Genomic DNA, 20,084 nt, shown 5'->3' with positions numbered 1-20,084 from the left:
CTTACACAGTGTATTTAGAATTTGCTTACCGTAATTACAGCACCAGAAAAAAAAAATGTGTGTGCGAGACTATGTACATTAATTTGTGTGGTGCTATATGGCTGAAATATTTAAATTTCGGATAATTAGAGTGGCGCTGTAATTACATCAATTACGGTACACATGTTACTATGATTTATATATACACTCCAGGATTTGCAGCGAAGGCTTGAGGACGCTGGTAATAGGGAGAGAGCAAAGGACGAGGAGATGAGTGACCTCAAAGGTCGTCTGAGAGATGCAGAGTCACGAGCACGACAAGCCCAACCTGACATAGATGCCAAGCAGAGGGAGATTGAGGTACGTCTTAATTAGTGTGTAATGGAAGTAGGCAAATACCTCAGAGGAAATTATAGGCCAGCCACACACAATCCCTATTGTTAGTAGCTGCAGGAGTGAGAAAAGAGGTGCAACGCTGCACAGTGCCAACGAGCATGCAGCAGCCATTAAGCATCTTCTTGAGCAGCAGTCATGGGCAGTCATTAATGCATGCAATGCTGTATCTATTACTAAACACAAAAGCTTCCACCGAGGCATCACTACCTACATGTACACGTAGTTCTGGTACTGTTATTTCTAATGTCATTCTACCACGTGTACATGTGTACAGATGCTGACAGAGGCACTGGAGGACAGAGACGACGAAATGAAGAAGTTGAAAGCCAAGCTACATGAGGTGGAGGATGCTCTGTCACATGCCAGACGCTCGGCACACATGGTGGGCGTCGACAATAGAGAGGTGGGTGGAGTTGAGAATGTACAGTGCAGTTCTCAATGTGCTGGTTTCTCTGTATGTGCAGCAAAATGAAACTCTTAAGAAGCTTGCGGACGAAATTGAAGCTCTGAAAACTCAGCTGGCCAGGCAGCAACATGGAGCAAAGGTAACCACACACTGTGGCACATACACACGCCCTCACACACCACACACCACACACACACATGCACACACAGGGTGACCTGGAGGCTGCTCTGGCTGCTAAAGACGCGGCTATTGAGCAGATGCAGAGAGAGTTGGAGGAGCTTCAGTCTAAACTGGGCACAGCTGAGCAGACCATCCTACACCTCACCACCAGCAAGGCAGCGGAGATGGTGAGATCTAATCCCCTGCTTATATTTAGAGAGATGTGCTTCTGCAGCTAGTGTATGGGGGGGAAGAGTAATTTTGAAATTTATGTGTTTTTTGTATTACCACAGGGTGTTCTCAGAGCCACCATTGACGACCTGAACAGACAACTGGAGCATTTGGAAAGTGAGTAGCAAACACCTAGTGTACTGTGTGTACTGCACCATAACCCCACCCCCCTGTCAGGACTGAACCGTGATCTCCGGAGTGAGGTGGGACGGTTGACTGGGGAGAAGGCTGGTCTGGAGAGAGAGGTGGCTAAACTGAGGGAACAGGTGACTCTTAGAGCTAGTTAAAGTCGATCCTACGATCCTGTGTGTGTACTGTATGTGCTTGTGTGTGTGTGTGTGTGTGTGTGTGTGTGTGTGTGTGTGTGTGTGTGTGTGTGTGTGTGTGTGTGTGTGTGTGTGTGTGTGTGTGTGTGTGTGTGTGTGTGTGTGTGTGTGTGTGTGTGTGTGTGTGTGTGTGTGTGTGTGTGTGTGTGTGTGTGTGTGTGTGTGTGTGTGTGTGTGTGTGTGTGTGTGTGTGTGTGTGTGTGTGTGTGTGTGTGTGTGTGTGTGTGTGTGTGTGTGTGTGTGTGTGTGTGTGTGTGTGTGTGTGTGTGTGTGTGTGTGTGTGTGTGTGTGTGTGTGTGTGTGTGTGTGTGTGTGTGTGTGTGTGTGTGTGTGTGTGTGTGTGTGTGTGTGTGTGTGTGTGTGTGTGTGTGTGTGTGTGTGTGTGTGTGTGTGTGTGTGTGTGTGTGTGTGTGTGTGTGTGTGTGTGTGTGTGTGTGTGTGTGTGTGTGTGTGTGTGTGTGTGTGTGTGTGGGCTGTTATGCCTTGTGGTGTATAGTGTGTACATGTGTGTGCTGTGTGCTGTGATAGTGCTTAGGTTGGTTACATTGGTTGTGTGTGTAGAATGGAGATCTGAGAGACCAGTTGGCAGCCATGGAGAGTGAGCTGGCAGAGATGAGGAGGGACTTGGCACAGGCAGAGTAAGTGCGATATCATTATATAGCAACCATAGCAAAGACCATCGATAATTCATTGATTGTTGGACCCTATAGACAAACGATTGCTGATCTCCAGAAGTTGATTGAGGACCTTCGTAGACGGGGTGAACAGAATGGAGCCAGTCAAGAGGAACTGGTGCGTGAAATATACATGCACACTGTACAACCTCTAAAGATTCAGTAAACAAAAAATTGGCACAGTGATACAGTGTGCATTCATTTCTTTATTTTCGTGTACTTTGAAAATGCGTTTTTCAGTTCAGTCAGTAGTTGTTCTGTACTACATGTATAAAGCTCTTCTATATTATGTGTAACCGTGCCCCCCCCCCCCCCCCCCACACACCCCAGGCCAGCCTTCGTGCCCTGTTGGCTTCGAGGGAGAGAGCGTTGCGTAACAAAGAGGCGGAGTTGGAAGCTTTGAGAGCAACCCTAGGTATCAAAGATCGCCTGATTGCCGAGCTACAAGAAGACGTGGGTCGACTAAGCAGAGAGGGGGCAGAGCTAACAGAACAGCTGAGGGAACTGGAGAAGGAGAAGAACAGTTTAGAGGTGTGTGGCATATATATGGCAATACAATGTTTGAAGGTCCATTTTGAGTAGCTCAAAGTAGGCTCCATCACATGATAAGACTTTGTTAACTCCACTTTGTGTAGGCGGAGCTAGCCAAGCTGCGATCTCAGGCCCGCATCTCCAAGCTGGCAGCAGATGATCTCCAGTCTAAACTGACTCAGGCCTTCGGAGAGAGGGAGGAGTTAGCGAGGAAACTACAGCTGGCTCAGGACGCTCTCAGGGAGAAGGTGTGTGCATGGATCTAAGTTTCTGTGAGAGGGGCGCTATGGTTATAGTGCTCTCATACTTAGACCCAGTGTTATATTTAAACGTCCATAATTTTAGTTCCATTTTATGTTCATGTTGTCTGGTTTTGTTCTCAGGAAGCAACCAATAGTCAGTTTGAGGATCGTCTGAGGGATCAGATAGACCAGCTGCAACGTCGACTGGATGAGTTCTCACATCACACGCCCCCTCATGGCGTAAAGGTCACCACCCACAAGACCACCACCACTACAGAAACAGACGGAGGAGCCACACCTGCCAGAGACGGAAAGGTTGGTATTACCAATTATCTATCACCTTGTTAGCACAGTATGTTGGAAGTCTGCAGGAACACATAATTATATAGCAATCGTCTGATATACTGAATGCGTGTGTACATGCAATGTACAATATCCAAACGTGTATTGCAAGCTAAAAAGTAATTGTCATGATGTACATGTAGGGTCAGGGTACATATAGGGTCATGGTACATACATAGGGTCAGGGTACATATAGGGTCAGGGTACATACATGTAAGTGTAGTGTTCACTAGCTAGCAGTGAGAGTTGTAACCTCTATTCTGCTCTCACAGTCAATACAATACTCAATCCCCTCCCGCCCTCTTTAGTCTAGCTCCACCACGATGATATTTGGCTCTCCCTCGGACAGCATTCTCCTGACCATCCTCCAGCGACTACAGGAACTGTCAGCAGAGATCTCAGCTGGTAGGACAGACTCCAACGTGGCTTCTAGGTGAGAGGTTATGTGTGAGCTCTACTGTTAGTACATGACATGTACAATTTGTGTATAATGTACATGTCATGTTTGATGTGGTTTTGCTGAAAGCTGTTAGTGGGAGTGTCTGTACTTACTAGAGTTGCTCTGTAACTAGAGTTCTGATGGTCCAAATTCAATGATTAATTTTTCTGAAAGCTTAGAAGGAGCTCGGTCAGATGTAATTCAAATTTGGAGCAGGCCATAAATTTCCAATTTTCGGGAAAAGACTCATGGTCTTTTGTAAAAAAAGTCTCAAAATAGACTTTTGATTTTAACACATCATCTGAAAGGCCTCTCTCTAAGATTTCAGAAAATCAGAAAATTAATAACGTTGTTGGACCAACGGAACTAAAGGTATGGCCATTCTATTTACGCTAGCTACATGTACGTGTGTGTGCAAGCTACAACACATGTTCGGATAGATAACAGCTTTATATTTGGTAGATCATACTTTTGCTTGTCATCCTCTACCACTCTTGAAAGTACAAGTAACGTACTGTAGTCAATCTCTTCACTTCAGCAAGGGTCGGGGGGGGTTTAATTATTACTCTATGCTGAAGTAATTGTGTACAATGTATGGTGCTTCACAATGTAACTGCTTCCCTTTTCCCTCCCTTTTCCCTCCCAGTTCCCTCTCATCTAAACTTGAGCACCTCACGGCCTTGCAGCGCCATCTTGAAGGTAGCCTCAAGAAGCAACCCTCGGACACAGGTGCTAACATCTCCGAGGGTGACAGACACTACACCAACTACTACTTTATGGGAGGTGAAGAGGAAGAGACCACCTCCGATACTGAGCAACTAGTGAGCAGCACTCCCAAGAAGATGTCCCCTCGTCGAAACCTCTCCTCTGACCTGGCTGCCACCACAGCTGCGCTCAGGGACGCCACTGCACAGGTTGGTGGGTGGGTGGGGGGTTTCCATGGTTTATCAATATTCCGTGTAGCATCAAATTTTGAGGAGAAATATTTCAAACCACCACACCCCCTTTCATTAGAGGTACATGTATTTGCAATACTGGAAGTAAAAACGTCAATCTGCTAAATCCCAAAAATTCGACGCTATGCCATACCATGTATATGTTGTGGTTAACAAGTACAGTAATAAGTTATTTCGTGGAGTCCCTTAATTTAAAGCTATGTGTTATTGTCCATGCAGGTTGGTGCCCTCCAGTCTGAGCTGGACGAGCTGAAGCGCTGGAACAGTGAGCTGCAAGCACGCTTGGATGACTCCAGACCACCCCCCAACTACCACCAGCTGGAAGGGGAAGTGGACAGACTAGTAGCAGAATTAGACGCAGAACGTGAGCGGTCAAAACTCGATAGGGATCGACAGCAACAAGAATTTGATGCCCTCCAAGAACAACTCAAGAGTACGGAGGATAAAGTGGTTGATTTAGAGCATCAACTGGGAGTGGCTATGATGCGTGATGCAGGCACTTCCACTGACGATAAAACTTCAGAATCTCTTCAATCTGAAATCGAAAAGCTTGTCAGCGAATTAGACGGAGCTAGGGCAACTATTGCTGCACTCAGGGGAAAATTAGATGCTGAGAAAAACGAAGCGCATCGACTTCGCACGGAACTCTCCGACTTACACGTCACTCATAACACTTCACACCAAACAGACGATGAGGAATATGCCTCTTCTTCAATGCCTAACCTTCACGCATCCAAACACCTCTCTGAGAGTTGGACCAGCCCTGCCAAAGCATCTGCTAGCTTTAGTGAGCAACCAGACGTCAAGGAACTGAAGAGAAAACACGAGGAAGTGACTCGATTGAATCAAGAGCTCCAACGAAAATGCCAAGAACAATTATTCCGTTCTCCGTCCTCGTCTAGGCCTAGTAGTGGTGGTCATACCACGACATATTGGCAGGGGAGGTTACGAGAACAAGAGGACAGGCTGCGGACAGAGATGATGGAACAAGAGAGGGTGCTCCTGGCACAGATACGTGAGGCGGAGGCTAGTGCTATCGAGAGGGAAGGGGAGTGGAGACAGCTGGAGGGAGAGCTGCGACGACAGGTGGCGGATTTGGAGGCTCGTCTCTCTGAGGCGCTGAGAAGTGGAGAGAGGAGGTTCACAGAGGTCACTGCAGAGTGTCGACTCAAGGACGAGGAAATACAAAAGTGAGTGTTCCTAATAATTGGTACAATGTACATGTATTTGTGAAGGCTTTAGAATTAGAGTTTATGCACTCTTGCTTGCAAAAAAATACATGCTATTCGATAATTGTGTTCGTATGTTCTATGTACATGTATGTATAGGGTTTGAACTGTTCAATAAAATGTTTGTCAGGTGTAGATTATGTGCTATTGTTTGGTCCCTAGTCTCTCGAAGGCTTTGTCAGCCTCCCAAGAGAAGTTGTTGGTACTGGAGGGACAGCTGGACATGTTACTGAGGGACAAGAATGCAGCCATTGCTGAACTAGAGGGGAGGGTGGTAGCAATAGACGAAGAGTTGTGTCGATCTCGAGAAAGAGTGGAACGATTGAGGCATGACGGGGGTGGGGTCGAGACTGAGGTGACCACCTTACATGAGACTGTGGACTCGCTGACTCAGCAATTGACGTCTAGGATTGAAGATATCGATGGGTTAGAGAGAAAGTGAGTCAGTACAGTGTGTACAGTGTGTATGTGTGCTGTGTGCTGTGTGTGGGTGCCCCTTGTACATGTACTGTGTGTTTTGTTTTTTCAGGAATGGCAATAATGTTCACCGTTGTATACCACGTGCACTGTATTCTAACTACTACAGTACATTATACATGTATTCAGTATGCTCCTCCTCTCTCCATAGAAACCGCTCGCTGGAGGAACAGAAGACGATTCTCAACAGTCAGCTAGCCTCTGCACAAGAACAGATACTCATGCTCAAAGAAGAACTAGCCCTCTACAAGAAACTACTCGATGAGAAACACTCTGACACCACCACAACCACGTCGGTCGATCTAAAGCAAGTGCTACAACTTCTCGAGGAGATACGCAGACTACGAGAGCAGCTGGATCAGAGTATTCGTAACAACCAAGCGTTGTCCGAACAGCTACAGAGCAGATTAGAACAAACTCAATCGGAAACAACTCTTCATTTTAGCACCACACAAGCCAGCCCTGGATACGGACGGTCCACTCAGACAACTCCACCTAAAGCCACCTCCTCTACTGGACACACGCAGACCACTCCCCCTAAAAGACACACCTCTCGTGGTACCAGTCCTCATGTTAGAGTGTCCTCTCGCTCCACTAGCACTCGTGTGCCCCTCTCCACCAAAGGCACTGGTACCAAGGCTCAAGGGACGACGGGACGAACTACAATCTCCTTAAATTACGACTCTGAATCTTCTCTTCAAAACTCGTTTAGTGAAAACAAGCTGAGCGATACTTCAGCAAGTTCCCTGTCACAGCCTCACACCTCCCCCTCCAACCATCACAGGTCCACCGCCCACACATCCACTTCAACCACGGCCTTTACACCTCCGAAAGACTCCTCCACTCCTCACACACGTCACAGCGACCCCCTCACACGAAGCACAACTCACAGCACAAGTTTCAGTCCTCCCAGTAAACGGAAGGACCACTCAACACTGACGTCACGTCTAACCCACTCTAAGACGACCACTACCTCTCACAAAGGTTCCGACCTGCTAGGCGGTGGAGCAGGAGGGGGAAATCCCCGTGGAGAGAAACGATCGGCATTTAGTTGGACTGGGACAGGGGATTTTGACTCACTGGAGACCAGACTGCAACAAGCACTCAACTCTCCTTCTCTACCCGTGAGTGTTCTGTACAGTAATTATGACAATACATGATAGTTGTAATAGTGAAATCAATGAAGTTAGCAATGCAACATTTCTACTTTTTTCCCTTTCCTCTTTGCTACCCTGCTTTTTTAGTACATGTAGTCATGTGTGTACATGTATGTGGTAGAATTGTCTTTGAGCTACAGAAGGCAGCAAACTATCCATACGCACATTGTCATGTACAGTGTGTACTCTGTCATAAGTGTACAAACTCTGGGTCCACATTGTTATTACAATCAACCCCCCCCCTGCAGGCTGCTGACAGGTCCTTCCTAGAGGACCTCCTGCATTACCTCCGTCAGCAGAGGAAACAGCTGGATGATAGCCGACGACTGTTGGAGCGTCTTGAGCAATCATCAATCCCTTCCACTACTCATATCCACGTGGACACGGCCGAGTCAGGGACCCTCCCCACTCCCCCTCACACTCACACAGGATCACAAGCATCACACACACAAACGCCCCCTCGTCTCTCCACTCAGACCACACCCACTCAGAGTAGACACGCTACAACAAACACCTACTCGTTCCACTCTGAGAGATCAAGTGTGCCTCGAACTAGCAGTTCTCCTGGTACGGGACATGGGAAGGGAGCGTCTGGAATGGAGAATGGAAGTGTCTCAGAAACGTACACATATACTGGTCCACCTAAATCCACTGAGAGCGGAGGAAAGGCAGGCAAAGTGGACCTATCAAAGCTGTATGAGCAATGTAAGTCATGTCTGTACTAGTCTACTGTATAGACTATAGTTGAGCTGTAAGAGATTGAATCTTCTTTTAGATGTGTCTAAAGTAGATGTGGTTATATCGTTGCAATAGTTAACCCCCCCCCACACACACACACACACACCCACCCACCCACACACACACACACACACACAGTGCTACAGACACACTCCTCTCTAGCGGAGGCAAGAAGCTCGCTGAGCCAACAGAGGAAACAGTGAACTTTTGCTAAAAATAGACAAGTTTTATACGTGAATATCATCGTATTGTTATAATTACTGGACTATCTTTACTAATTAAATGTACATGCACATGTTCATGCAGAGGTACATGTATACATGCAGCATTTTCTAATTAAGAGAAAATTAATATTGAAAATGTCTAGTGTAGCTCTCTGGCCACATGGATGCAGCACACTCGCAGCGCTAGGCGCAGGCTAACTAGATCTCAGTTTCAAGCGCAAGAGAAGATGTCTGCTACCACAGAGAGAGGTGTTGAGTTGTTGGGCTCGTCTGCTCGCGTGATAATGCACTCTGGGAACATTGCCAGCTGGAGCAAGCTCAGGAAGAGAGGAGTGCTCACCTCCACTGCTGAGGTAGCTACTGCAGTGCTTGTGTTATATACAGTGTACTGTCTGAGGTAGCCATAGTGCTTGTGTGTATATACATGTAGCTACTATAGTGCTAACAATGGTGCTTGTGTATACACTATTAAATGACCCCGCTTTCTAAGCTTTAATATGTAGTGTGAACAGGTTCCTATACTCTCCATATACATGTATGTACATATACCATAAAAATTATATGCAGTTGTAAACTACCAATATCAACAGGTCACCAAATTATTACGTGATGTACGCTTGCTCTAGATTTTATGAGGATGCATTATTTTACATTTTCTTCTCGTGTAGTTGGTGTCAGCGACTGAGGCGTCCTTTACAAGCTGGCTGGGTCGTCAAGGTGACGAGACGGAGCCCGACAGTCGCGTGGTAGTACGTAACGCTGGTCTGTGTGCGGAGATCAGTGATAATGAGAGGGACAGCTGTGTGTTCACCCTCAAGGTGTTCCTGCTACAGTGGGGGGCGGGACATGACGTAGAGGACGCTATACGAACTAGTAAGTGGAAACTTCAGCGTTATGCCATGTGGTGGCTAGTCAACACACACATTTGCGTTCTCTATAGTCTAACATAAACTATAAGCCTAAGAGGTGGACGTGCAATTACTTACTTATCTGAATGTGATACACTATTACTACATCATGCTTGCATAACTCAATCACACACCCCTCTCTCCCCCCACACACATACACAGCACTCTCTGAGCTCGGCCTGACGTCAGTATCCACCCTCATCCTCGCATTTCCCCCCTGTCCCTCGACAGAGTTTACTCTAGATAGGGTCAAGTCGTTATGGGAGGGGGCAGAGTCTCTGGTGGCCTCAGGGGTGGCTACTGACCTTGGGACAGCTGATCTAGACAAGAAACAGTTTGAGGAGTTGTACGAGTGGGCGTCCGTTAAACCAAAGGTCAACCAGGTCAACCTCGCCCACTGCTGCACCATGCCAGAGGCAAGTGGACTATTTCTTATGGTTTTCTACAATGTAGCTTTCTTAGTGTCTAAATTGTAAATGCACTGTTCTCTGTGTAATGCTGTATCTTTCAGTGACAACATGAATTACCCCCCTCCCCCTTCTTGTAGGATCTTGTGGCATTTTCCAAAGTGCACGATGTTCGACTGATGACTCATAATGACGACAAGGTTATCCTACCTCAGGCACAGCTACAGGCAGCACTAGACACCACTCTGGGTGGGCGTGTTGACCACACCCATTGGACCCCCTCCTGGGTGATTAAGTACACATCCATCATCAGACTGAGAGGAATCATTTCTCATAAAGGGTGGGTGTGTTCCACAAAATGCTGTATACGTAAGGCTATCTGCTTCTTAAGATCATGATAATAATCAATGTGCTTATCGTTCACCTCTCCTCGTGCAGGTATCTGGTCAATCTCAACACAAAGTGAAACTAAAACTCTATAAACTTCAAACTTGCACATTATAGCAATAGTTTTTTACCTCTGTGTTTCTCTTTATATATTGTATTCAAATCATTAAATTTTTGTAATTGATTGTGCTTTTGCTATACAGTACGTTATAATAAACTGACATTATTATTGACAATACTACAAGTCGTACAAAAATTAAGTAAATGGCAACTACAATAATTGTCCTTGAGTCTACTTGATCATCCGGAGGACTTCTCTGACCATTGACCCTATTCCTGTGAAGATTTGGTAGAGCGGGGCATCCTCACACATGAAGGCAGGTGTGGTCACTACCTTGTGAGAAACGTCCGTATGGCTCTCCTGAACAAGGGGGTGGGGTTAAGGGCAAACAATAGAACTAGATTGCAAAAATCAGTGATTTAAGCAAATACATGTGTATGTCCTTTTTCCAGAGCTTGTCACCTATTATTAAACCAAAACAGTCACTGATCATGCACCACTGTGCCTTGTGGTGTTCGGCCTGATCAAAAGTTTAACATTTCAGCTACTCAATTAAAACCTATACTTTTCAAACTCAAAATGACCTACAACTGTATGCATATATACACTCGGGATACAGTGACTGCTTTCTGCACATGTTTGCTGCCCATTTTCAGGATGGCCTGTGCTGCTGGATCATTGTCGCTGCCAACCGTGACTGTTACTCCTGGCAACACCTTAGCAACCAGCACTGGGGATATACAGCAAAGCCTGAGTGGAACAGTTCACACATAAAGTCCACATTTCAAAAAGTCCCTAGAAATGTGTGTAAGTTTAACCAACCCAATTGGTTTCCCGTTTCCATGGAATTCTTTCAACACTCTCTCGACCTCTTCATTCACAGTCATACCAGCTCCATCCACTGCAAATGTACACCTGCAATATGGAGGACACACAGTGCCTAGTAACAACCGCTCCTCCATAGTGCCTAGTAACAACATGGAGGACACACAGTGCCTATAGTAACAACATGGAGGACACACAGTGCCTAGTAACAACATGGAGGACACACAGTGCCTAGTAACAACATGGAGGACACACAGTGCCTATAGTAACAACATGGAGGACACACAGTGCCTAGTAACAACATGGAGGACACACAGTGCCTAGTAACAACATGGAGGAAATACAGTGCCTAGTAACAACATGGAGGAAGAAACAGTGCCTAGTAACAACATGGAGGACACACAGTGCCTAGTAACAACATGGAGGACACACAGTGCCTAGTAACAACATGGAGGAAATACAGTGCCTAGTAACAACATGGAGGACACACAGTGCCTAGTAACAACATGGAGGACACACAGTGCCTAGTAACAACATGGAGGACACACAGTGCCTAGTAACAACATGAAGGACACACAGTGCCTAGTAACAACATGGAGGACACACAGTGCCTAGTAACAACATGGAGGACACACAGTGCCTAGTAACAACATGGAGGACACACAGTGCCTAGTAACAACATGGAGGACACACAGTGCCTAGTAACAACATGGAGGACACACAGTGCCTAGTAACAACATGGAGGACACACAGTGCCTAGTAACAACCGCCTTCTCCACAGTGAACACATCAACCTCAGGCTCTACAAAGCTGCCAAAAGAATATTGGTGGCCTGCTAACACAGGTCCAAACACATGCTATGGTGACTTTGGGGCCCATTAACCTGGCTGTATTATAGAGGGTGGCCTGCTAACACAGGTCCAAATACATGCTATGGAGACTTTGGGGCCCATTAACCTGGCTGTATTGTAGAGGGTGGCCTGCTAACACAGGTCCAAACACATGCTATGAAAACTTTGGAGCCTGGCTGTATTATAGAGGGTGGCCTACTTATAGGGCGACCACAATAGACAGGTTACAGTTTAGCTTTGCGGACCAAAAAAAAAACCTCGCTCACAAGTTTTTAGCTGCTCCAAAGCCTCCAGGAAACAGAACAGCATCATAATCTGCACTCCTAAGACTGGACAGTGACGTTACTTGCCCTCGAGCAATTCTAGCCGACTCCGTAAGCACGTTTCTGGTATCCGTGGTGACTGGCTCCCCTTTGATGTGGTCAATCACGTGCATCTGTTGGACGTCTGGTGCAAACATATCCACTTGTCCTCCATCTTGTAGCTGCTCACTCAAGTGTACCAGAATCCTGCCATAAACATTAGAAGTACGTGAACAGAAACAGTTGCTCAGCTGGTATTGAAGGACTTACGCTGATGATTCGTGAACCTCTGATCCATCATACACACCACAGCCCGACAAAACCTGTGGTACAGATAAAACATAAGATGGAACGTCCAATTTCAAAACTAAAAGATCCACTTGGTAACTCTAGAGTGCTAAAAATATGGTGTGATTATACTAGCAAATTGCAATTTGCTTTTGGGCCCATTTTCTGCAAACCAGTTTGATCGTGAGTACAAGTACCGTAACTTTTAATAATTATTATAGGGAGTCGGACAATATACAATGTGTTTCACCACTCACCACAGCCACTTTGCCCTGTGCAACTGAAGATGTGCTGAATAGTCTAGAGATAAGACGGACTGAGATACCAGCTCTGATAGTTCCACCAAGAAATGCAGTCATACTCTTCTTGCTTCTTATTAATGTGCACCTTTTCAGCCCCTCCCCTCCTTCCACCCCATTTTACAAATTTCCTCAAGTTTTCAGTTGTTGTTTTGCAAACATTAAATGTGTGACATGACATAAAAAATGTATTGCTACAATAATCTAAAGTGCTAACAGTACAACAGTTCGACACATTTGCTGAACTTGCACTCTCTCTCTCGGCCGCCCAGAACGATAAGTCGGCTTTTGGAGAGTACGATGCAGGTGGACTGACAGCGGGGGGTGGGTGTGTTGCCGATAAATAGCCAACGCTCGAGGGAAGGAGAGTATAAGAACATCGAGGTGCTACTGGATACGGCTGATAAACTGTCAGATCCTCCGAGTGCCATCAGGTGATCTCCAAACGGCACAGCTGTACAGCAGTAGTGCGGAGTCTCGTTAAGCATCTTCCACGAATTGGTCGCAACGTTTTCGTTCAGTTTGAGACTAAACAGGAATTCTTTCGGACCTGTTTCCCCCTTTGTTGCCTCTACGAAGTTGGTCCCTCCGAGGAGATACCACGTATCCTTGACGACGCAGCCTGTCATGCCAACACTCGGCTTGGGGAGTGGTTTAATGATGTGCCATTGAAAGGTTGCAGAATCAAACAGCTCGACATTGTAGAGTGGCTTCTTCAGGTTGACCCCTCCAGCGACCAGTAGCCACAGGTTGTGAGTAGTCACCATTGCATCTTGTCTGGCCGTAGGCATGGCAGGGAAAGGTGTGGTCCATTGCTGCTTCTCCTTACTCCACACTATAATCTGATTGGTCGCCGCTTTCTTCGTGATGTCGAATCCTCCGACCAACGTCAGACTCTTGTTAACGACGGCTAATGAGTAATAAACGACAGGGGTTGGAGGAAGAGGGGTCCACTTCCGTACCACACCGTTGACGTCGTACTCGAAGATGATTCGCTCTGCTTCGACCTCCCTGCAATCTCCACCTCCGATATAGATCTTGTCATCCATAAATACGCCCTTTGCTCCGTACGTCCCCTCAGGCATATCGACATCTTTTTTCCAAGTGAATGACGATTGTGTGGGCAGGAGGTTGTCAGAGCCGGGGGATGTGGTGTCCTGCAGATGAAGAGTGTTGATAATAGGCCATCTTTAGAAACATGCACATAACATATGGGCTTTGGAATACTAACACGTATGGTATCACATGCTCACTTGATTTATTACAGTGGTGTACACTAAACATGCAGTGCAAACTAAACTGTGCTACTGTATTAATAGACTGTGAAAGGTTGATTGTGTTAGCAGTATTACATGTTGGCAGTATAATAATGGACAATGAAAATATCAAAGCCCAAACCTACAATTATAGTGAAAGCTAATGTCTTTAAATCACATTACATTTGATTTGAGGAAAGCATTGTATCACATCATGTGATGAGAAGGGAATCTCTTAATGTATATATTATAGTACCTTTGCTGCATATCAATGGGGGAGGGAGAATTATTACCAATTAGCTTCTCCTTACAAAATCAAAACATTCAACAGCTAGCTGACCTTGTGACTGGCAGCTAGCTCTTTATCTCCACTCCAGAGTAGTAGCCCTTTGAGCGAGCCAGCCAAGCGTTTCTCCATGACTTTGATCTGCTCTTTGAGCTCAGCTATCTCCCTGTCCTTGTCGTCCATCGTGGAAGTGATCATTTTCAGCTGATCTTTCCTGGCCTCGAGCTGCACCCCCCTAGCTTCAAGCTGGTTCCGACTGCTCTCTAGGACCTGTGTGTGTGTATGTGTGAGTGTGTGGGGAGGGGGGTGAAGTAGATACGTCATGCCATTCAAAAGTACCATTCATAAGTACATGCTAGCAAGATTCACGCACACACACACACACACACACACACTGGTCCAAACTGAAAGTAAAAACAGGGTGATAAGAATCACACACAACAACCTGTTTTGCTTAGGGAACTCTCTAAACCATCTACACTCGAGTACCACCACAACATCTGCTGATACAAGACTACAAAACACCCCACTCGAGATACAAGCCACCACTCATACTCTATCAGATTACCTCAAACATCGCGGCAGTAAATGATTATAATTGACGCTAATTTAACTTGTTAAGCGTTAAGAGTTTTGCTAGATTAACGGCACTTTACACCACTTATTACACACTAGCACTTCACCTGCAGTAGGTCCAGGTAGGTGGTTGAGGGCAGAGGGTGTTTGTCCTGGAGGGCATTCAGAGTCAGGATGATGTTAGAGATGTCCGGCCGTTGTGAAGGGTCGTTTTGTAGACACTGCGTGATCAGTTGATAGAGACAATGGTCTTTGCCCACCAGCTCGAGTTGAGTAATCCGTCTGTCAGCTTCTGGAATTGGTGTGAGCATTCCGCTGGCCCCCACTCGCACCGCTTCCGTTGGTATCGGCCATTGCTGGGATATGAGATGGAGGACTAAAACGCCATAAGAGAACACATCGATGCTTCGGTTGTACGTCGGAGAGGTTGAAAAAGCTTCTGGTGGCATGTAGGCAGCTGTTCCAGGGGCTTGGGTGAGCTGTGCTGCTCGCTTGGGGGTAAGATCGAGGATTCGAGCGACTCCCAGGTCGGCAAGTTTTGCCACCATGTTCGAGGTGAGTAGGATATTATTAGCGGTGAGGTCGCGGTGAATGATGGGCGGAGAGTGTCCATGGAGATAGGCCAGACCTAGAGATACGTTTGAGAGCATTGAGATCTGCAGGTAGCGAGGGATCGTTGGTTTCTTCTCCACGCAAGACGCCAGACTCATCGGTAGGTACTCCATTATGATGACGGGTGTGTTAGTTCCCTTGTCGATGTACACACCCAGGAACTGCACAACATACGGGTGCCGCAGGTTGCTCAATAGGTGACACTCTTTCTCGAATTTTGCAAGAATGCGACTCTCCGGTGGCTTGTTGACGTTTATAGAGCGTGACCTTGAGCCTGTCGTACCATCCAACTCATTACCAGGCTTTCCAGAGGGGGTGGGTGAATCTACCTTCTTGTTCAGTTGCAATGGCAGATCATGCAGCTTCTTGGCAGCACAGACAACCCCCCACCGCCTTATCTTGTAGACGGTGCCGTAGGCACCTCGTCCAATCTCTTCCCCAGACTCCAACTTGACCTCGAGCTCAATAAGAAACTGAGAAAGAAATTGGCTAACAGAGTCTGACTTTCTGTTGTTTGCAACACTGCATTCAATAGTGGTTCCGTTGTCCATCATGTGAGCACGCTGTGCTATTCAACTACAAAACTATAGAAGCTTTTGTAAACTATACAAGTTTTCCCAACAACAATGGGACCTTGTTTTCACTCGGTAACCAATATAAACTTATTATTATCAAACATTCATATCAATGATGTCAGAATTACTCCTCATCCCACATACAATAAACACAAAAGCTATAATTATAGTCCATAATTATAGACAATGGTTCAGAGTCACTGTGCTGGACAGTAAGTTGGGTAGCTTCCTAGTAGACCAGTGTTGTAGCACAGCTGCACACCTTGGGCTAGAGAGTGATAACGTGCTCTAATGAGCCGAGCTGATGCCTTGGGCTCTCTTTGCCGAGTCAGCACTCCTTTTTTGTTCCCGTCCACTCGTCCAGACGCTGGAGAAATTAATTGCAATAACATTTGAGCTCAAACCACAAAGCTCGTTTTTTGCTTGTAGCAGTACATGCAGCTTTTGTACTTACTTTGTCCTGTTTGGAAGTCAGCAAAATTCCACACCATTTCACCGACTAGAAACTTTTTTTTGTACTCATCAAAAACAGGGAAAGTGGCAGCCAACAATTCAACCTGAGAAGAGATAAAATAACTATAAACACACAAACCTTTACTATTGATTACCTGATAATCTTCTGAGTACATGGCTTGAGGGTCCTACAAAATTAATAATTTAAAGAGCAATGGTAAAATACAACACAAGCACCACTCCACAGAGCTCACCTCGTGGATACCTGCTATGGCCCCCGCCCCGTATTCTGTGATCAACATTGGCTTCTTGTGTGTGGCGTACCATTGGTCCAAGTCATAGGAGAACGAAGGTTGTATTGTCTCAAGGTGACCGGCATTCAAATACCAGCCAAAGTAACGGTTGATACTAATCACATCCATGTACTGAGTCTGCCGGAGAATTACGTAGATTTTCATATTATATATACATACGTGTTACCATGGTGAACTTACGGCTTTGTCTGAGCTATACGCTTGATTGCAAGCAAAGGTCACCGGTCTGGTCGGGTCTAACTTCTTGGTAACATCCACAAGTTGCCTATAGCAATGAATGAATATAAGCAAAAGGATACACTCAATCATTTCAATATAATTCACGACTTGCCTTATACGGAAATGTTTTACAAAATACAATTAATGTGAAATCCAAAATTATTGAATAGAAATGTACAATGAAAGTGGTCCAGCCATGCACGTATGTGTGCAAACTCAGTCTAGTTCTGAGAAACGCACTAAAATGCACATAGCTAGTGTAGGTACAGAGTCTAGAGACATACTTGAAGTAGTCCTGGGCCACGGTCATGCTGGAGCTGGGCTCATTGGCAAGGGACCACATGACCACAGACGGACGATTCTTGTCTCTGGAAACAAGTTCCTGTATCACTTGTTTGTGGTGGTTCAAAGTCTCTTGAGCAAAATTTTCCTCTCTGTATTTATATAGGAAAATGCCATTGCTCTCGAAAAAACCTCTCTAATGTACAAGCAATAAGGCTTACGTCCGTAGTCCCACGGCTGGTGTTTCATCCACCACTACGATGCCATGCTGATCACAGAGCTCCATCTGCTCCTCTGAGTATGGGTAGTGACTGGTCCTGAAAGAGTTAGCTCCCAACCAGAGGAGGAGGTTCAGGTCCTTCATCAGCAGGGGATAGTCTAGACCCTTGCCTCGGACCTGAGGAAAAGAGGCAGTATTGTATTGTCAGAATGAAAAAAGCCATTTTGTTTAAGCTAGCCTGTTTTGATTTGGTTACTGAAATGTAATCTAATGGATGCTGATGTACATAGCACACTGTCAACACTTACATCAGCATCTTCATGTTTTCCAAATCCTTGAAAGTAGAAAGGTTTTTCGTTAATGAGGAACTGTGAGTCAGTCACTCTCACACTGCGAATGCCCAGAGGCTGCCGATACAGATCACTGACCCCACCAGCACTCACATTCACCTGACGTTGGTACACGTGCATAGATATTAGAGTCATGGTATTATAAACATTGAGTGCTTTTAAGGCTTAGCAAAGTTCTACACAATAAAAACAAACTACAGGTAATCATGTCAAGAGATAAACCTCACTTTTTCACACTTGTCTTAGCTGTACTCATTACCTGAAACACATAGAGGTAGGCTGAAGTGGAGCTCATAGTCCACGGCCACCACAGCTGGGGGTCCTTCACAGATATGCTCCCCGTTGCCATGGCACTGCATACCTCCCCTGAACACGGGGAGACTTTCACGGTTGACCTCCCCACTGTTTCCCCTACTTTGTTGACTAGAGTCGCGTTGACCACTGCATCACCTGAGCTGGAGCCACCAATCTGTGTGCGTGTGTGTGTGTATGCGTGCGTGCGTGGAAAAACTGTACATTCATTGCCATTTCGCTTGAACATAAAAATCATTACATACTTCCATACGAATCACATATACGAATCACATACACTTGACAAATATGTCTGTATTAAGCCTGTTATAAAGTACCTCTAGAATGTAATCGACTGTGGCAGATCCATCAGAGTTAATGGTTGTGGTGGTGGTGATGTCATCAAGGTGGAGGGCAGAGGGCGTGATGTAGAGCTTGACTGGACGCTGCAGACCAGCATAGTTGAAAAAATCCATCTGAAGGTTCTGTACGAAGTAGCCAGAAGGATAGGAGGGGGGACCATGGAAACTGAGAGAGCCTGGAATAAAACCACTGATTATTGTGTCAACATTTCATCACTAGACTAGCTGCTATTTTTATCACTACAACAATTGGTACCAAGAGTAACTCTTGTTGGTACCGATTAGCATGAGATAGGTATCCAAATGATTATGGTACGAATTTATGTAACTACAGATATCCAGTGGTACCTACAGGCAGTGTTCCTGCACAGTATACCTGGGGGTAGTGTGTGTGGTCCCAATGTGTTGTTGACGGCAACTGTAATAGTGTTGTGTGTGTCGGGGCGCACAAAGCTCGTGATGTCACCCTCGAATGGCAGGTGGCCTCCAGAATGTTGAGTAAACTGGTTCCCATTTATCCACTGGAGAGAGAAATATTGAAATTCATCGCTCGGCTAGTGCAAACTCACAGCAATTGTGTTGTAATGAGCACTTTCAAATCGTAGCAAGATTCGAATTTTTTCGTTACTCCAAGAGGCTGGTAACCAGAACTGACGATCGTACCACACCCACCCCACAAAGTCCCTCAATGATGCATTCTGAGTAATATCATTGAAACTGGACGGTACTGGCATCTGTATCACATCACCACTCTGTGTGTGTGTGTGTGGGGGGGGGGTGATATTAATTACAGCGTTCAACCATGCAATCGTATAACATAAGTGAAATCATTTTCATAGCCTGCATATGATTACCTTGGAGAGCGGTTGCTTGTACCATTCTTTCTCGAATCCTTCGTTCCTGTCCTCGGAATAGTCAGCTCTGAAGTGCCAGAGCCCATTCAGCTCCTTCACCTCCCTGCTACTGGACTCTCGCGGGTAGAGCAGTCCTAGGACTCCCTGCAGCAGCAAGCAGAAGCTGCAGAACACCAGGAGACACTCATAAGGAGGCTTCATAATAAAGCTGTGAGGGCTGTCAAACTTTAGCTTATTGAGCTAACAACCTTTACCCATTATACGCTTTTGCAAAGTCTAGCCTCGAGACCAGGCCGATTAAAGTATCGGCCTGGATTCGAGGCTAGCCAATGTCTGGCCAAAGGTCGCTTGCAAAAAGGGGGACTCGAGGCTAAAGATATTGGTGAACTTCCAATGAGCATTTGCTCTTATTTGCCACAGGTAATAATGAAGTGATCCACAAAAACATAATTAGTTTACAATGGTTTAAATGTATATGACATATCTTCTTGAAATGACATCATCCAACGCCAGCTGACATAACTGCACATGAGTAACACCAGCAGAGTGATCATAAACACTACAGTCAATTTAGTGCAAGTCCATTGGCTCTCGTATGTG

General features: G+C 45.8%; 4 protein-coding genes across 4 annotated transcripts in view; 2 read left to right on the top strand and 2 right to left on the bottom strand.

Moving 5' to 3' along the window:
* Positions 1-8,642, top strand: part of LOC135342160 (myosin-11-like) — an 11,910-nt gene extending 3,268 nt beyond the window's left edge. Inside the window, exons 9-26 of the mRNA XM_064538817.1 lie at positions 193-339; positions 650-778; positions 840-920; positions 991-1,128; positions 1,234-1,288; positions 1,349-1,437; positions 2,059-2,135; positions 2,208-2,289; positions 2,502-2,702; positions 2,807-2,950; positions 3,086-3,259; positions 3,595-3,719; positions 4,372-4,639; positions 4,901-5,871; positions 6,073-6,348; positions 6,539-7,511; positions 7,793-8,249; positions 8,421-8,642. Of these exons, the coding sequence (XP_064394887.1) occupies positions 193-339; positions 650-778; positions 840-920; positions 991-1,128; positions 1,234-1,288; positions 1,349-1,437; positions 2,059-2,135; positions 2,208-2,289; positions 2,502-2,702; positions 2,807-2,950; positions 3,086-3,259; positions 3,595-3,719; positions 4,372-4,639; positions 4,901-5,871; positions 6,073-6,348; positions 6,539-7,511; positions 7,793-8,249; positions 8,421-8,485 (4,452 nt within the window). The 3' untranslated portion in view covers positions 8,486-8,642. The remainder of the gene's footprint in view (positions 1-192; positions 340-649; positions 779-839; positions 921-990; positions 1,129-1,233; positions 1,289-1,348; positions 1,438-2,058; positions 2,136-2,207; positions 2,290-2,501; positions 2,703-2,806; positions 2,951-3,085; positions 3,260-3,594; positions 3,720-4,371; positions 4,640-4,900; positions 5,872-6,072; positions 6,349-6,538; positions 7,512-7,792; positions 8,250-8,420) is intronic.
* LOC135342206 (glutamate--cysteine ligase regulatory subunit-like) lies at positions 8,639-10,429 on the top strand. The gene is made up of 5 exons (XM_064538898.1): positions 8,639-8,859; positions 9,175-9,379; positions 9,577-9,830; positions 9,962-10,161; positions 10,260-10,429. Exons 1-5 carry the CDS (start codon positions 8,671-8,673, stop codon positions 10,285-10,287), a joined length of 876 nt encoding a protein of 291 aa, XP_064394968.1. The 5' UTR covers positions 8,639-8,670; the 3' UTR covers positions 10,288-10,429.
* On the bottom strand, positions 10,418-16,250 carry LOC135342467 (uncharacterized). Its single transcript, XM_064539198.1, has 9 exons — positions 15,060-16,250; positions 14,431-14,646; positions 13,052-13,991; positions 12,793-12,938; positions 12,518-12,570; positions 12,212-12,454; positions 11,092-11,184; positions 10,887-11,019; positions 10,418-10,629 (listed from the first exon to the last, which is right to left on the bottom strand). The coding sequence occupies exons 1-9, from the start codon at positions 16,116-16,118 to the stop codon at positions 10,501-10,503; spliced, it is 3,012 nt and encodes a 1,003-aa protein (XP_064395268.1). The 5' UTR covers positions 16,119-16,250; the 3' UTR covers positions 10,418-10,500.
* On the bottom strand, positions 16,213-19,742 carry LOC135342180 (beta-glucuronidase-like). The gene is made up of 13 exons (XM_064538862.1): positions 19,485-19,742; positions 19,200-19,382; positions 19,007-19,151; positions 18,607-18,806; positions 18,237-18,446; positions 17,936-18,076; positions 17,629-17,804; positions 17,410-17,559; positions 17,087-17,171; positions 16,847-17,023; positions 16,748-16,780; positions 16,594-16,696; positions 16,213-16,506 (listed from the first exon to the last, which is right to left on the bottom strand). The coding sequence occupies exons 1-13, from the start codon at positions 19,683-19,685 to the stop codon at positions 16,337-16,339; spliced, it is 1,974 nt and encodes a 657-aa protein (XP_064394932.1). The 5' UTR covers positions 19,686-19,742; the 3' UTR covers positions 16,213-16,336.
* Positions 19,743-20,084: the final 342 nt, after the last annotated feature.

The sequence above is a fragment of the Halichondria panicea genome, chromosome 10 (assembly GCF_963675165.1).
Source record: "Halichondria panicea chromosome 10, odHalPani1.1, whole genome shotgun sequence".
Classification (NCBI taxonomy): Eukaryota; Metazoa; Porifera; class Demospongiae; order Suberitida; family Halichondriidae; genus Halichondria; species Halichondria panicea.
The sequence above is the reverse complement of the archived record's forward strand: the minus strand, read 5'-3'. Positions and strand labels throughout refer to the sequence as shown.

Coding starts and splice junctions, on each gene's coding strand:
- LOC135342467 (XM_064539198.1), bottom strand. CDS start 16,118: ATGATGGACAACGGAACCACTATTGAATGCAGTGTTGCAAACAACAGA. Junction 13,992..14,430: donor AGCTAGCTGCCAGTCACAAG/GTCAGCTAGCTG, acceptor CTTCATCTGCAG/GACACCACATCCCCCGGCTC. Junction 12,571..12,792: donor CACAGGGCAAAGTGGCTGTG/GTGAGTGGTGAA, acceptor TCTGTACCACAG/GTTTTGTCGGGCTGTGGTGT.
- LOC135342206 (XM_064538898.1), top strand. CDS start 8,671: ATGCAGCACACTCGCAGCGCTAGGCGCAGGCTAACTAGATCTCAGTTT. Junction 9,380..9,576: donor AGAGGACGCTATACGAACTA/GTAAGTGGAAAC, acceptor ACACATACACAG/CACTCTCTGAGCTCGGCCTG. Junction 9,831..9,961: donor ACTGCTGCACCATGCCAGAG/GCAAGTGGACTA, acceptor CCCTTCTTGTAG/GATCTTGTGGCATTTTCCAA.
- LOC135342180 (XM_064538862.1), bottom strand. CDS start 19,685: ATGAAGCCTCCTTATGAGTGTCTCCTGGTGTTCTGCAGCTTCTGCTTG. Junction 18,807..19,006: donor ACCACACACACTACCCCCAG/GTATACTGTGCA, acceptor GTTTTATTCCAG/GCTCTCTCAGTTTCCATGGT. Junction 18,447..18,606: donor CAGTCGATTACATTCTAGAG/GTACTTTATAAC, acceptor ACACGCACACAG/ATTGGTGGCTCCAGCTCAGG.